At 35.7% G+C, this 15,225-nt stretch overlaps 1 protein-coding gene across 8 annotated transcripts in view; it reads right to left on the reverse strand.

Moving 5' to 3' along the window:
- ITCH (itchy E3 ubiquitin protein ligase) overlaps nucleotides 1–15,225 on the reverse strand; it is a 137,101-nt gene that overhangs the window by 22,724 nt on the left and 99,152 nt on the right. For all 8 annotated transcript variants that reach the window (XM_045832879.1, XM_045832877.1, XM_045832880.1 and 5 more), the window contains 4 exons: nucleotides 14,406–14,475; nucleotides 8,956–9,040; nucleotides 4,712–4,840; nucleotides 777–849 (listed from right to left, as the gene is read on the reverse strand). In XM_045832879.1, coding sequence (XP_045688835.1) covers nucleotides 777–849; nucleotides 4,712–4,840; nucleotides 8,956–9,040; nucleotides 14,406–14,475 — 357 coding nt within the window. The remainder of the gene's footprint in view (nucleotides 1–776; nucleotides 850–4,711; nucleotides 4,841–8,955; nucleotides 9,041–14,405; nucleotides 14,476–15,225) is intronic.

Genomic DNA, 15,225 nt, shown 5'->3' on the forward strand with positions numbered 1-15,225 from the left:
GCCTATCAAAAAACCAAAAGGATAAAGTTTTATTTACTTTTATCTCTGTTTACAGAAACAAGTAGACTTTGAATATGAACTTATATGCAATAATGTTTAACCATGCATTTGTGAACCTTTATGATAATTACAGATCATTTGGTATATAAAATACAGAGGAACACAAGATCTCATATGCAGAGTTTACTGAGACAAATCTTTATTTAATTTTATTTTCAAAACACTAATTCAGATTCTTCTTGCTTGTCCAGTTGATTATAAGTCTGAAGTTTAGAAATAGCATCATAGTAACATTTTGAATAGTATATTAATTTTATTTAAAACCTATAATGAAATTAATTCAATAAATATTTTATACATCAGAAATAGTTGATCACATCTGAGAAAATACTCTGAATATAACCATATATATATATATCTGTTAAAGTGATATATGCCCGTATATATCAAATGCTAATGTGAAAGGGGACGGTAATAATTTATGCATCAGAAAAAATGTTTCAGCTCATTTGAGGATTTCTACAATCTGAACATAATGGTTAGTGGAAAGAGAATAACAATGTTTTCTTATTCAAATGGTTTCAAATTTATTATTCTGGACAACAGAAGCGGCAAATTATCTAACTGATAAATCTATTTTTTTGCCTTGAAATAGGAGATTCTGATGCTTTCATTTTACCTGTTTTTCTATGAATTATTTTGACAATCACTGACTGTGTAATATAAGCAACATAAACAACACAAAGGGAGTACTGAAATATAGTCCCAATACTAACCTGACACCAGAACCGGAAATACTGAACCTTTGCCTTGAAGTCCCGTACATAGGCTATCTGGGGTCCATTGTCTCTGAGGAAAAATGGTAATATGACATAAATAGCTATTTGCAAGATAAAATATTGAGGAAAAGCAAAATACCGCCCCCCCAGTACTTAGCAGTCAAATACAAAAACACCCTAGTACAACATACTCTTACCACTACCTTTTAAAGTTTTTATTTCCCAAAGCTATTTTTAAGTAAAAGTCAGAAATAAATTTTTATCTTTTTACTTTTATATTTTTAAAGATTTTATTTATTTATTTTTAGACAGAGGGTGAGGGAGAGAGGGAAACATCAATATGTGGTTGCCTCTTGTGCACCCCCTACTGGGGTTCTGATCTGGCCTACAACCCAGGCATGTGCTCTGATTGGGAACTGATCTGGCAACCCTTTGGTCCACAGGCCAGCACTCAATCAACTGAACCACACCAGCCAGGGCAAATTTTCATCTTTTAAAAGCTACTGTTGTGGGACCTTGGCCAGTGTGGTTCAGTTGGTTAGGTGTCTTCTCTCAAACCAAAAGGTTGCTGGTTCAAGTCTTGTTCAGGCACATGCTTGGGTTGTGGGTTTGGTTCTCAGTTGGGGCTCATGCAAGAGGCAACCAATTGATGTCTCTCTCTCACATTGATGTTTCTCTCCCTTACCCTGTCTCTAGAATCAATAAAAGAAAGAAGAATTTAAAGCCACTGTTGTGAGATTTTCTCAAATCCAACAGGACTAGGTAAAGTAGATTCTGTCTGAGAATGTTGTCTATTCCATAAACCCATTTTCTTCTTTGTCCTTAAATCAGACTCTTGATATTTACCTAAGCAGTATTTATGCAAATAAAAGTATCTGATAAAATGTAACATTCTCTCATGATTACACACACACACACACACAAAACAAACTAGGACTAGAAGGAAACTACCTCAACATAATAAAGGCTGTATATCAAAAACCTACAGCTCGTATCACACTCAATAATTGAAAGAATGAAAACTTTCCCTCTAAGATCAGGAACAGTGCAAGGATATCTGCTTTCACTACTTGTATTCAACAAAGTATTGGAAGTTCTAGCCAGAGCACTTCGGCAATAAAAAGAAATAAGAAGGAAAAATTATTTGTTTGAAGATATGATTTTATATACAGAAAACCCTAAAACTTCCAGACCAAAAAACAACAACAAAAAACCCATTAGAATTGCCCTGGCTGGCGTAGCTCAGTGGATTGAGCGCGGGCTGCGAACCAGGCATCACAGGTTCAATTCCCAGCCAGGGTACATGCCTGGGTTGCAGGCCATAACCCCCAGCAACCACACACTGATGTTTCTCTCTCTCTATCTCCCTCCCTTCCCTCTCTAAAAAAATAAATAAAATCTTAAAAAAAAAAACCATTAGAATAAGTAATTCAGCTAAGTCTGATATAAAACAGTACACAAAAAATCAGCTTCATTTTTATAAACACTCAACAATCTGAAAAGAAAATTAAGAAAATAATTCCATTTACAAATAGCACCAAAAACAACAGAACATTTAGGAATTAACTTAACCAAGAAGGTAAAAGACTTGCACATTGAAAACTATAAAACACCATGGAAAGAAATTTAAAAAGGCAAATAAATGTAAACATAGCATATGTTCACAGACCAGAAGACTAAGATGTCAATACTAACCAAAGCAAACTACAAATTCAGTGCAATCCCTATTAAAATCCCAATGACTTTTTTTTGCAGAAAAGAGAAAAACCCACCCTAAAACTCATATGGAATCTCAAGGGACCCTGTAAAGCCAAAACAATCTCAAAAAATAAAAACAAAGTTGGAGGACTCACATTTCCTAATTTCAAAATTTAATATTGAATATAAAGCTAAAGTAACCAAACCAGTGTGGTACTGGAGCTGGAATGAAGACAGATATCTAGACTAAGAGAATAGAATGCCCAGAAATAAACTCTTGTGTATATGGTCCAGTGATTTTCAACAAGGGTGTCAAGACCATTCCATGGGGAGAGGACAGTCTTTCCAACAAATGGGACTTGGATAACTGATATCCACATGCAAAAAAGAATGAAGACAGATCCTTACCTAACACTACTGCAAAAATTAACTAAAAATGGATCCAAGACCTAAACGTGCTAAAGCTATAGAACTCTTAGGCAACATACAGACTAGAAGATATTTGCAAATGACATATCTAATAAGGTATTAGTATCTAGAATATACAAAAAATTCTAAAACTCAGCAAAAAATCCAAGTAACTCAATTCAAAATTGGGCAAAACATTCAGACATTTCTTCAGATATACAAATGGACAATAAGTGCATGAAAAGATGTTCAATATTGTGACTCATTAAAGAAATAAAAATGAAAAACACAATAAGGTACTACTTCATACCTATAGGATGGCGTTATAAAAAAGAAACAAGCGCCCTGGCTGGCGTAGCTCAGTGGATGGAGCGCGGGCTGGCAACCAAAGTGTCCCAGGTTCGATTCCCAGCCAGGGTACATGCCTGGGTTGCAGGCCATAACCCCCAGCAACCGCACATTGATGTTTCTCTCTCTCTCTCTCTCTCTCTCCCCCTCCCTTCCCTCTCTAAAAATAAATAAATAAAATCTTTAAAAAAAAAAAAAGAAAGAAACAAGCAAAAACCAACAATTGTTGGTGAGGATTGGGAAAAAAAAAAAAAAAACACCGAACCCATCTGCATTGCTCATGGGAATATAAAATGGAGTATCTGCTGTGGAAAACAGTATGGCAGCAACTAAAAAAAAAAAACCCCACAAAACTACCATTTGATCCAGCAATTCCACTTCTGAATATACACAGAAAAGAATTTAAAGGATTCGAACACTTATTTGTACACTCATGTTCACAGCAGTGTTACTCACAACAGCCAAAAGGTGGAAACAACCCAAATGTCCATGAATCAATATATAAAAAAATAAATGGTATATACATAGACTGGAATAATATCAAGCCTTAAAAAATGAAATTCTGAAACAAGTTACAACACAGATATATTTTGGAAATATTATTATGCTAAGTGAAATAAGCACCAAAGAAGAAATATTGTACGATTCCACTTACACTGAGTAGCCAACTTCATAAAGACTGAAAGTAGAAGAGCGGTTATTGGGGGCTGGGGAGGAGGATTGGATAGTTATTACATAATGGGTACAGAGTTTCAGTATAGGATGACATGGTTGCAAAACAATGTGAATGTACTTAATGCCATTAAACTGTACACCTAAAATGGTGAATTTTGTTATGCATGTTTCACCATTATTTTATTTAAAAATTTTTTTAAAGATTTTATGTATTTATTTTTAGAGTGAGGGGAAGGGAGGGAGAAAAAAAGGGAGAGAAACATCAATGTGCTGAGAGAAACACTGATCAGTTGCCTCTCACATGCCCCCAACTGAGGACCTGGCCTGCAATCCAGGCATGTGTTTTGACTACGAATCAAACCAGTGACTTTTCAGTTTGTGGGACAACATCTAACCCACTGAACCACTCAGTCAAGGCTACCATAATTTTAAAAAACCCTAAATAAAACATAAGTTGCTTTTCAAAAATGAAAAAGACAAGCAAAGTTAAGGGAGCTTTTAAGTTCCAAGGCAGTAGAAATGAAAGAAAACAAGTACCAGAAATTAGGGATTAATTGGTGAGCAGTACTGTACTGATAATTTCTAAAAAGCCTCATTTAGTGCTGAGTGCACAGATAGTAACAAATATCAAAAGTCAATAGGAGAAAATATTCAAGAAGGTAATGGCAATACAAAGTAGCTAGTGAACAGAAATCTATGGGCAAGCCAACTCAAAAAAACCATACTTCTTGCTAATTTAGATATTTTACATCAAAATCTTGGAATCGGTTTTTGTTTTAATCTGCAATGTTTAAAAAACTTACAGGGCAGATTTTCCAGTGCGGGGATCTATGTAGGTGGTTGTTCTTCTATTGTGGTCCACAAAATACGGAATTCCATCCACTGTGAATCTCATTTCCCAGCCTTCAGGTAAGGGCTTTTCATTTAATTGACTAAAGAACATAGGAAAAAAATATAAACAAAAAAGTTAAAGAGTTGCTTGTCTGCCAAATACAGAAACAAAAAACAAATATAAATGCAGTGGAAATCTTCTAGAAAACTATTTAGTCGAGTATATCTGGTTGTTTACAAGACCTCTTTACCTGTATCCTCTTTATCCTATAAGCATGTTATTAACCTGTCAACAAGTCCATCAACCACCATTCAGTCTTCTCCCATCTACATGACTTGTATTCCCCATCTATCTAATAACCCACCTAAACATCACATGGCAACCAAACTCTCCCCATTCTGCCTCAGAAGTTTTCATGTTCATTACTATTTTCAATCCCCAGCACCATTCTTACTCTGGCTTTATTCATCTCAAACTTTCACAATAGCCACCTAACTGGTTCTTCCTGCCTCTAGTCTTACTCTGGTCTTATACTTGTTTATTTCATATTGCTGACAGAGTACTAAAATAGAGGTCTGATCAAATTAGTTCTTTCCTTAAGGTGATAGCACTGTTCACCACAACCAATGATACGATCTAAGTCTAAATCACTATACCTCACTCACTCTGGATCTATACTCTGCCCTCAAATCCCTTCCCTGAACTCTGTGATTTCAGTGTTTAACAATAACATCACTATTTCCCTAAGCATGGTATGATCTGCCACACCTCCAAGTGAAGACTTTCCTCTTGTCCAGAATCTCTATTACTCCTCTGTTAAGACAACTCAAATGTTCTTTACCAAGTATTCCTTCCTATCTACTTCCTTAATACCTACCTTTAAGACCTTGCTTCCTCTCTCTAAACTTCGGTTTCTTTGTCCATAAAATAGAGATAATGTCTATGTAATAAGACTATATGAGTAATCAATTAGATGATACAAGTAAAAAGCTTAGCACGTAGTTTTATGACCAAAAGGGGGAAGTATGGACAAAAAAGCGGCCACGTACTACACCTGAGAAGCTCAGGGGAGGCCCGCATGGAGGCCTCACAACTCAGACAGAATATACCACATAGGATGGTCTGAAATTAAAACTTTCTAACTAAAAGTGGTTTACAGTGGAGGGCAGTATTTTTTCCCTATCAAAGGTCAGTCTTTATCTTAACTGAGCCTATCTGTTGTCTTTTTGCATATAGGGTAACATACATGATTAGGAAGGCTCTGGAATAACAAAGTAATTTCTGTCCCCCACCTCCACCCCTTGAAGCACAACCGCTGCACCAGGGCAGGAGACCACAAATCCCCTCATTGTAATTATTATCATCATCATGTTAATTGTTGGCTTTTAACTATCTTGTACCCACCTATTTAAAAGAAGTATGTGTAAGCCCTCAAACTGTTATTATTCCTCCTACTATATACTGATCCTTCTTTTCAGGTCTCTCAAAGCACTTCCTTCATACTGCTATCACACCATTTATCAAGTATTTCAGCTTGTGTTGCCTGGCAACAACTTCCCTCCCTGAAAATATTATTACATATGAATTTTAAAACAGGAACTACATTATTAGGCAACAGTGACTTAACTTGATCTTCATTTGTTATATATTAAAATAACTGAGGCATTAGCATACATATTCAAAACTGCATATTCACTGAACTGAGAAATTTATTTTTACATTTCAAAATATTACACTAGAATACTAGAATGAGTAGGGAACTACTGAATACCTCTGATGGGTTTGGTGAGAGACAGAACAATGGAAATGTTCAAGTTCACATGAGAAAGGAAGAAAGGGAGGAGTTGAAAGCACTTAAGCTCATTGTTTCAGAGAGCTACAGTTGCAACACAAACATCATTTTCTTCAAGTACACTTTAGAAGAACCAAAGTCTGAGAACCATTGCACAGAATGCTTATTTTATTATGTCAAGAGGCTACGAACATTTAGTTGTATTCATAGAACTGAATACAATGTCAGATAAAACAGACTACCAAACTTTTTTAAAGATAACACTTCTCATCTGTTGTAATTGTATTTGTAAGACAGACTTAGTAACGAGTTGTTGCCTTTAAAAGCAAAACAAATCAAATAGACCTAGGTTATTTTTATTATATGTTAAAATGATTCTGACTTTAGTTCTGAAACTTTAAAGGTCCAAGGGGGAACAAAAAATGGCAGCAAATTACAGTTAGGTGACATGGTCTACTCTACCCTTAGAGAGAGAATTTTTCCCCCTACTCCTCATCAGAGGATGTTTATTGATTTTAGAGCAAGAGGGAGGGACGGGGGTGGGGGAGGGAGGGGAAAGGAGGGGAGGGGAGATACATCAATTGGTTGCCTCCCCACACGCCCTGACTGGGGTTCCAACCTGCAACCTTTTGGTGCACAGGACAATGCTCCAACCAAGCCACCCATTAGTACCCACAAATAGATTTCAAATTTAAAGCATGCCTTTAAAATAGCAGTTCTTAAAACTCTGAGCCCTGAATGTGTTAAGTGAAGAATTAATCATACCTAAAGAAAGGTCTGGTGTTTGCCCTTGGCTATTGGGAAGTACTCTCTATGCCTCTGGAATGTGTTTTATGATGGAGACTTTGGGATATTCTGTATCAGTTCCAACAACTGAAAACTAAAGGTTTTAGACCAAACTCTGGGAAACAGCTGGAGACTAAATGTTAGTCATACATGCAGTACACGATGAAGCCTTAATAAAAACTCTGGATACCAGAGACTCAAGTTGAGACTCCATGGTTAGCAATACTCCACACATACTGCTCCATGTTAATTCTGGATGTTTGGAACCATCTCAGACTCTGGCATTTGCATCTCTTCCTTCTGTCAGTTTTAATTTGCAGCCTTTCCCTATAATAAATGTGACTGAGGTCAAGAGGCTTCATTTGAGTTCTAGTCTCTAGCGAAAGTGCTTATGGGTACCACTGAAATTTGTAAAATTTGTAGCCAGTTGGTCTGAAGTGAGAGTAGTCCTGGGGACCTCCCAGCTTATGGCTAATGTCTGAAGTTAGGGCAACCACGTAGTGACTGCGCTCTCTGACTGTATGCCTTGCCGAATTCCTCACAGAATGGAATCTTTCCAGCAGCCTGATAAATACATAGTATTATATATTATTATGGGCCACATTGTTATGGGCCCTGCAAATTCATATGTTGAATTCCTAATCCTTAGGACCTCAAAATGTGACCGTATTTGGAAACAGGATTGTTGCAGATGTAACTACTTAAGATGAAAATGATAGGCCACTAATATTATGACTGGTGTCCTTATAAAAAGGGAAAATTGGAACACAGAGACACACACACACACACAGAGTGTCATTTCAAGATTGGAATTAAACTGCCACAAGCCAAAAAAACCACGAGAAGCTAGGAGAGAGGCCTGAAAACAGGTTCTTCCCTACTGCCTTCAGAAGAAGCACAGGCCTCCCAACACCCTGATCTTGTAGCCTCAACTATGAGACAAATTTCTGTTGTTTAACTCACAGGTACTTTGTTGAGGTGGCCCCAGGAAACTGATACACAAACCATTACATAATGTTACAAAGAAAAGCAATTATATATACATAGTTATCAAAACATTAAAAAGACAAACTTATACTAATAATGCGTCTATCAATATATTAACTAGCAAGTTCCTATAATGATGTGTGTAAGCAGTATTTGCTGTATCTGCAACAACTGCAGAATGATATAAAAGACCTGTGATTTCTACTGATGCGAAGTCCTAGGCATTGCTAATTTTACTATGATTGTAGCCTACAATCACAATGGAAGAAAACACTCAATTTCAGGTAAAGTTTAATAAAAATGAATGTTTGATTTTTTTCCTCCCTAAGTCATATACTCCGTGAAGTTTATCCAGTGGATCCCCAGTTACAAAAGCCTGCTTTAGAATTACTTATCTGATCTTATTAATAATAACTAGGTACTTTTAATATTGGCATATATCGTTGAGATTTTTTTCCCTTAAGAAACCCATATTCATTATATGAAATAGTATAATATTATTTTTTCCTCTTTATAAGGTATGTATGTGGGTGGCTAATGTTTAAGGCCTTTGGGGAAAGAATATATAATTGATCTTTTTAATAAATGAATCAGAAATAGGGTACAATTTTTAAGAGGTTATCTATAAACTAGTAACTAAAAGCTCTTACCCTTGACTTCTGGGGTCTTCCCATTGGGTAATACGAGTGTTGTGGTTGACAAAATATACTCTACCATTGGTGTCCGTTCTCTTCTCTTATATTAAAAAAAGAAAAAAGAAAAAAAAAAGAAAGAAAAGAAAGCAAAGCATTAGAGTTGGCATAGTCTTCTTCCTCAAACTAAAATAGTAAGATGAGCTGAGTCTGTCCATTTCTTTTTATACTATTGGTTTTGTAGTTTTTAAATCACAACTCTCAAAGCTTTAATTTATTCTTTTACTATTAAATTCACATACTTGCTAAGTTATAAAATATGATTACATCCTAGAAGCTGAACAGATTTAATTCACAATATCCTGCCCATAGAACCTTTCTGCTCCAACCAACAGCAGCATTATTGATTAACTGCTTTAACTTCTCATAGATGACCTCATTTATCCTTAACAGTCCCATGGGGTAGGTTGTTTTAGTTTATTTTGACAATAAAGAAACTCAGACAGCTTAAGTGGTCTGCCCAAAATCTCAGAATTAAGTGGCAATGACAGGATGGAAACTCTGGCCTTCAGTTAGGGATTTTTTTTTCATACCAAACTGTTTTCTTAAAATTTAATGATAATATATCTTAATTGTTTGTTATATGCTTGGCATTACTTAACTGGGGGAAGACACTGTTTCAAAATATGTCCTGCTCTCAAATTCTAAATATCTATAGTAACTTTCTGCACAAAGGATGGGCATCTGAAGCTGCTGCTTGTCCTCTCCACTCCCTTACTTTAGGATTCTCCTTGTTTTCTTGTTCACTTTCTAAAAAAAAATTTCCCTGCTTCCCTGTGCTTTCTCATCAAGGTCCTGAAGACATGTAAATGTAATTTCCTCCTTTAATAGCCAAATAGTTTTGAAATTTAAAAAAAAATCTTCACCTGAGGATACATTTATTGATTTCAGACGGGGGAAGGAGGGAGGGTAGGGGGGAGAGGGAGAGGGAAAGAGAGACAGACAGACACACATCAACGTGAGAAAGAAACATCTATTGGTTGCCTCCCGTATGTTCCCTGACTGGGAATCACAACCTAGGTATGTGCCCTGATTGGGGACTGAACCCACAACCACTGAGCAACCCACCCAGGGCATAGTTTCAAAATTTTAATATTCTGTTATTCTGATCTATTGACTTCTTTGCTCCATTACCATTAATTCTTCAAAAGATAGGTCTAGTCCTACATCTGAATTTTTAAAATTTGTATAAGATGTCTCAAAATAACTGAAGTATTACAGAGTATAGAATGCATTCCAACTTTTTAACAAGCATTTTCTAAAAATTAACAATTTTCAAATAAAACTTTAAACTTAATTCCATGCCGATAAGGCCAATTTTTATTTCCTGTGATTTGAAAAGTTTTATCTGTTTTTCAAATAACATTTATTTAGATCCTCCGATCTTTAAGCAAGATATTGAATGATGAGTCTCATCAAATTAGTATTTGTTAATGTTTAACTATTTCTCCAGCACTGGCTCCACGATTTCAAGTAGCAGTGATGATATGGGGAAGTTAAAGAATATATTTGTATCATGAGTATCATGAACCCACTCCTGACATATCGGCTAATTTCTATATTAGCTGAGACTGAAATGGAAACAGAACTCCAGGTGTACATTGTATACAGGAAAATGGACTCTGCATCCTGTGACACACTGAATATTTTAACACTGGCTTCACTGATCATGGCATCTTGAGTGTGAAAACATATAACTAACTTTAAGATCCATTCTAAGGCAAAAAGAAGCACCCACAGTACTATAGCCAGCCACATGATAACAAAGTAAGTTCATGTTCTTGGAAACCACTATAATTTAAATTTTTCAAATATACTTGAGAATCTATAAATTCCTTGATTCCAAAGAATTTTTATCATCTAAAAATAATACCCTAATAACTGCATAGCTAAGTATATATTTATCTTTTATCTGCTATCTAAGTTCATATTTCAGGACCAGAGATTTTCTCTTCAAAAGCTAACATGACGCAAAATAAAGTTAAAACTTGTTGTCTGTTATGTTCTAAGTATATACTGCTAATATCAGCATTTCTTAAAAGACGCTATAAAAAACAAAATTTCAAAGGTGGATGTAGTGCAAACTGAAAGCTTATCTATTCAATGAGAGGGAGAACTATGGCTATGCAAATGACTTTCTACTTTGTGGAAAAATCACATGATAGACAATACTGAAATTACTGAACATCAAACCCTGAATGCAAATCAGAGCACTTCCTGACTTGATGAATAAAACAGTAAAAAGCAGAAGCTTCTTATTGTTCTATGTATTCTTTCATAGCAACCCTGAAAATGAGGAAGTATCTTTATACTTGGTGGGTAAAACCAGCTATATACGTACAAAGACTGCACATTTGAACCAAAAATATTCTGTTACCCAGCCTGTGTAGTTTGTGTGTGTTAACAAATTCTCCACTTCAAGGCAGTAATGTCTAGTCCTAACATATAAAAGTCTGAAAGGGTGAGGAAATTGGATTTAAATATATTTGGTATCACAAAAATAAAGCTATCAATTCCATAACATAAACACAGAATATAAACTGTGATTTTATTTCCTGGGTCAATCCTGAGGGTATGTTAGGTGGGGTCTCATCTGTCACAATACCTGTGTTGTCACTGTTTCCACAAATAAGACATATGCCCCAAATGCAGAGTCATAAGCAGTGCATAGTCTGAGTAACAGGATAATCATGAACTCATTTATGAAGGAGGGCACACTTCAACTTGAGGAGTGTGACTCCTAAAAATAAGCAGGCTGTATATAAAATAAGCAAGGCAAACACTCTTATGACCTGGATAAGCTGGGACCGGGTCTTTAGAGGAGGTATTTTAAGATGTTGGCTAATGTGAAAATGAGAAAGACCTTGATTATGAGAATAATGGTAAATACAGAAGGCAAGGACAAGCTTTCTGAATAAAAGCAACAATGCCTGTAATTCATGCTTCTATGAGCAAGAGGCAATTTTTCTTGCAGCTGATCTGGAGCAGTAAAATGGTCTATGTTTCTGACAAAAGCCAACTGGATCATGGTTTTTCCGTAATAAAATTAAAAGGATAACTATATAATATATAACCTTCACATATATCCTTTCATATATCCTTTCAGTGCATCAATTTCTCCTCTGTAACATGACACAGACAAACTCAAGAAAAAGCTGAGAAATGCATCCATGTCAGGGAATACAATCTGACAGGTCTGGTTCAATATACCTCATAAGGACAACATCCCCTCTTCTAAAGGAACTTGATGTTAACCATACACTGTCCAATCTGAGGATCCAGCAGAGCCAAAACACTCCTTATCAAACTGCCAGGTTTTGATGAAGACAGAAATTTATAACTTTCATACGGCCTCCTTTTGCTTCAAACTAGTAACAGTAACAGTTATAAGTACAATCTATTGTATTTTTTGACTCACAGGAGTATTAAGGATAAAATAACCTCTTAAGAGCAATGGCATTTCTCAAAGGCAGGCTTATACAGCCAGTACCATTTATTGCCCAGATTCAAGGGATCTTGGCAAATCAATTTTTTTCCCTCCATTCCTCAGTGAAGTAATGCTAAAGCAATTTATCTTAGGGACCAGTGCTTCCCAATAAAGCTATCCAGAAATACCACTTTCTGAACCGACCCCAATATTATGAAATATCTGCAGCTCTGTCTCATAACAGGCTTTACTTTCCTGTTTTCCACTTTCTATATTCTCTTTGGCTCCCATGAAAAATTGCTTCTATAATGCCAGGCAGTATATTCTAAAAACTTGCTACAGTGCTATGATATATGAAACAGAATCTCATGTATATATTCAAGTTTGAATAATTAAGGTATCAAATATACTTGATAACAGAACATGTTCATGTGCTCCATGACATAGGACACAAAGTCACCATCCTTACATGTTCCCCTTCCACTGTTCTAAGGTAACATCAACTCAACCACGTTCTGAACTGTGTTTTGGAAGTACCATGTAATCAAAATATTTTTAAAGTTTAAAAAAAATTATTATTCACAGAATGTGGCATAAATCATTAAAAAAATCTCATGTATCCTTCAACCAATTTCCCTCAATGGTGATATGTTATACAGCTGTAGCTAGATAGTGTAATATCAAAGTCATGAAACTGACACTAGTAAATATTTACTACAGGTTTTATTCATTTTTCACCAATTTTTAAAAAGTTGATTTTAGAGAGAAAGGGAGGGAGGGAGGGAAAGAAAGACAAAGAACAGTTGCCTTCCATATGTACCCTGAACAGGGATTGAACATGCAACCTAGGTATGTGCCCTGACTAGGGATTGAACCCGCAACACTTCTGATGCACTGGATGACACTCCAACCAAGTTAGCCACCTGGCCAAGGCATCGATTTTCACCAATTTAAAAAAAATGAATTCATTTATGTCAATGTATAGTTTCATACACTTTTATCTCATGTACAAATTTGTGTAATCACCACCATGGTCAAGGTATAGAACCCTTCCACCACCACATAAGAACTATTTATCTTCTGTATATATACTAATCTACTGGCTGTCTCCTGGTACCTATTAATCTATGTTTCATCTCTACAGTTTTGTCATTTTGACAAATTTAATTATATAAATTAAAGCATATAGTCAGTACACAATCTCTTTTTTTAAATCCTCACCTGAGGATACATTTAGTGATCTGAGAGAAAGAGAAACATCAACTCATTGCTTTCCATATGCACCCTGACCAGGGATTGAGCCCACAACCTTTTGGTATATGGGACAATGCTCCAACCAACTGAGCCACCTGGCCAGGGCACAATATATATAATCTTTTGAGACTGACTTTTTTCACTAAGCATAATGCCCTTCAGGTCCATCAGATTGTTGTATGTATCAATAATCCATTTCTTTTCATTGCTGAGCAAAATATTTTTAAACTTTAGAGGAATAAAATAATTCTGAACCCCAATAAAAGTTTACTATAATAAAAGGTCAACTTAAAACTTTTGGGAAATTTAATGCTTTTTTAGCACTCTGAATTAAACCAACACACCCAAAAATATTCCCAGAGATTCACTCAAGCAAGAGCAAGATATTATCCATAAATACCTGATTTTAAAATGACCAAATTTACTCTGGCTGGTATGGCTCAGTTAGCTGGAACCTCATCCTGTAAACCAAAAGGTTGTGGGTTCAATTCCCAGTCAGAGCACATTCTCAGGTTGTGGGTTCAATCCCTGGTTTTGGGGCACATATGAGAGGGACACCAATCTATGTCGCTCTCTGTCTCTCTCTCTCTCTGTCTCTCTCTCTCTCCCTCCCTTCCTCTCTCTCTAAAGGCAATTAAAAAAAAAGTCCTCAGGTGAGGATAAAAATAAATTTCAATGAAATAAAATAAAAATGACCAAATTCAATGAAAAAATTCACACAACTTACCCCATCCAGGTGGCAAGGGCCCAAGGGGATCAAATTCTTTATTTTGTGATGTAGCAAACAAATCTTGAGTCTAAAGAGAACAACAACAAAAGGGTGAAATACTGAATTTACACAGACAACTAAATTCTGATATGCCTTCCCTGTCCATGTGCAACATAACACACTCTAACAGAGTTCACATCTTAGAGAAATGTCACACCATCATGGATAAATGTCAGAACACTCTGGTGGGAAAAACATCATTGCAAACAGTATTTAAGGCCCAAAGTTCAAATATTACAAATATATAATCTTCATCACCAAGTGACTGTTTTTATCTTTGTTAGCTACAAATCATTAAGTTACAGAAATACAGGGGTGCGTAAAAGTAGGCTTAAAGTTGTGAGTACACAAAATGCAGAGTTTATTCTCATATTATTATTTATTATTGTATTATCTTCCATATGAACAACAGTAAATCTACTTTGCCCACCTCTGTGTATAACCCTCCAAAAGTTATTTATAAGTAACTGTCATTGGAGAACTGTTAAAATCTTTTTCTAACTCAAAAAAGAGAGGATTACAGAACGTATATACAAAGAACTGTGGGAAGAGAATTGGGGTAGTAGGAAGAACTGGCTGTCAGGTGAGTAAAAGGAAAGAATTCCAGGTGAAAGGAGTTGACAAGCTTAGAACTATATAGAAGATTTCTTAAATTTCTGTTTGCAATTATCACACTGGTGGAGAGAAAGGTTTGGCTAGATAGATAAAAGCAAGGGTCAACCACTGGAAAAAGAGATGCAAATGTAATACGGACTCTGTGTAAAGTTAATGAGTGTGT

Source organism: Phyllostomus hastatus, unplaced genomic scaffold, assembly GCF_019186645.2.
Source record: "Phyllostomus hastatus isolate PE091 unplaced genomic scaffold, TTU_PhHast_1.1 phas_contig_17, whole genome shotgun sequence".
NCBI classification, from domain to species: Eukaryota; Metazoa; Chordata; class Mammalia; order Chiroptera; family Phyllostomidae; genus Phyllostomus; species Phyllostomus hastatus.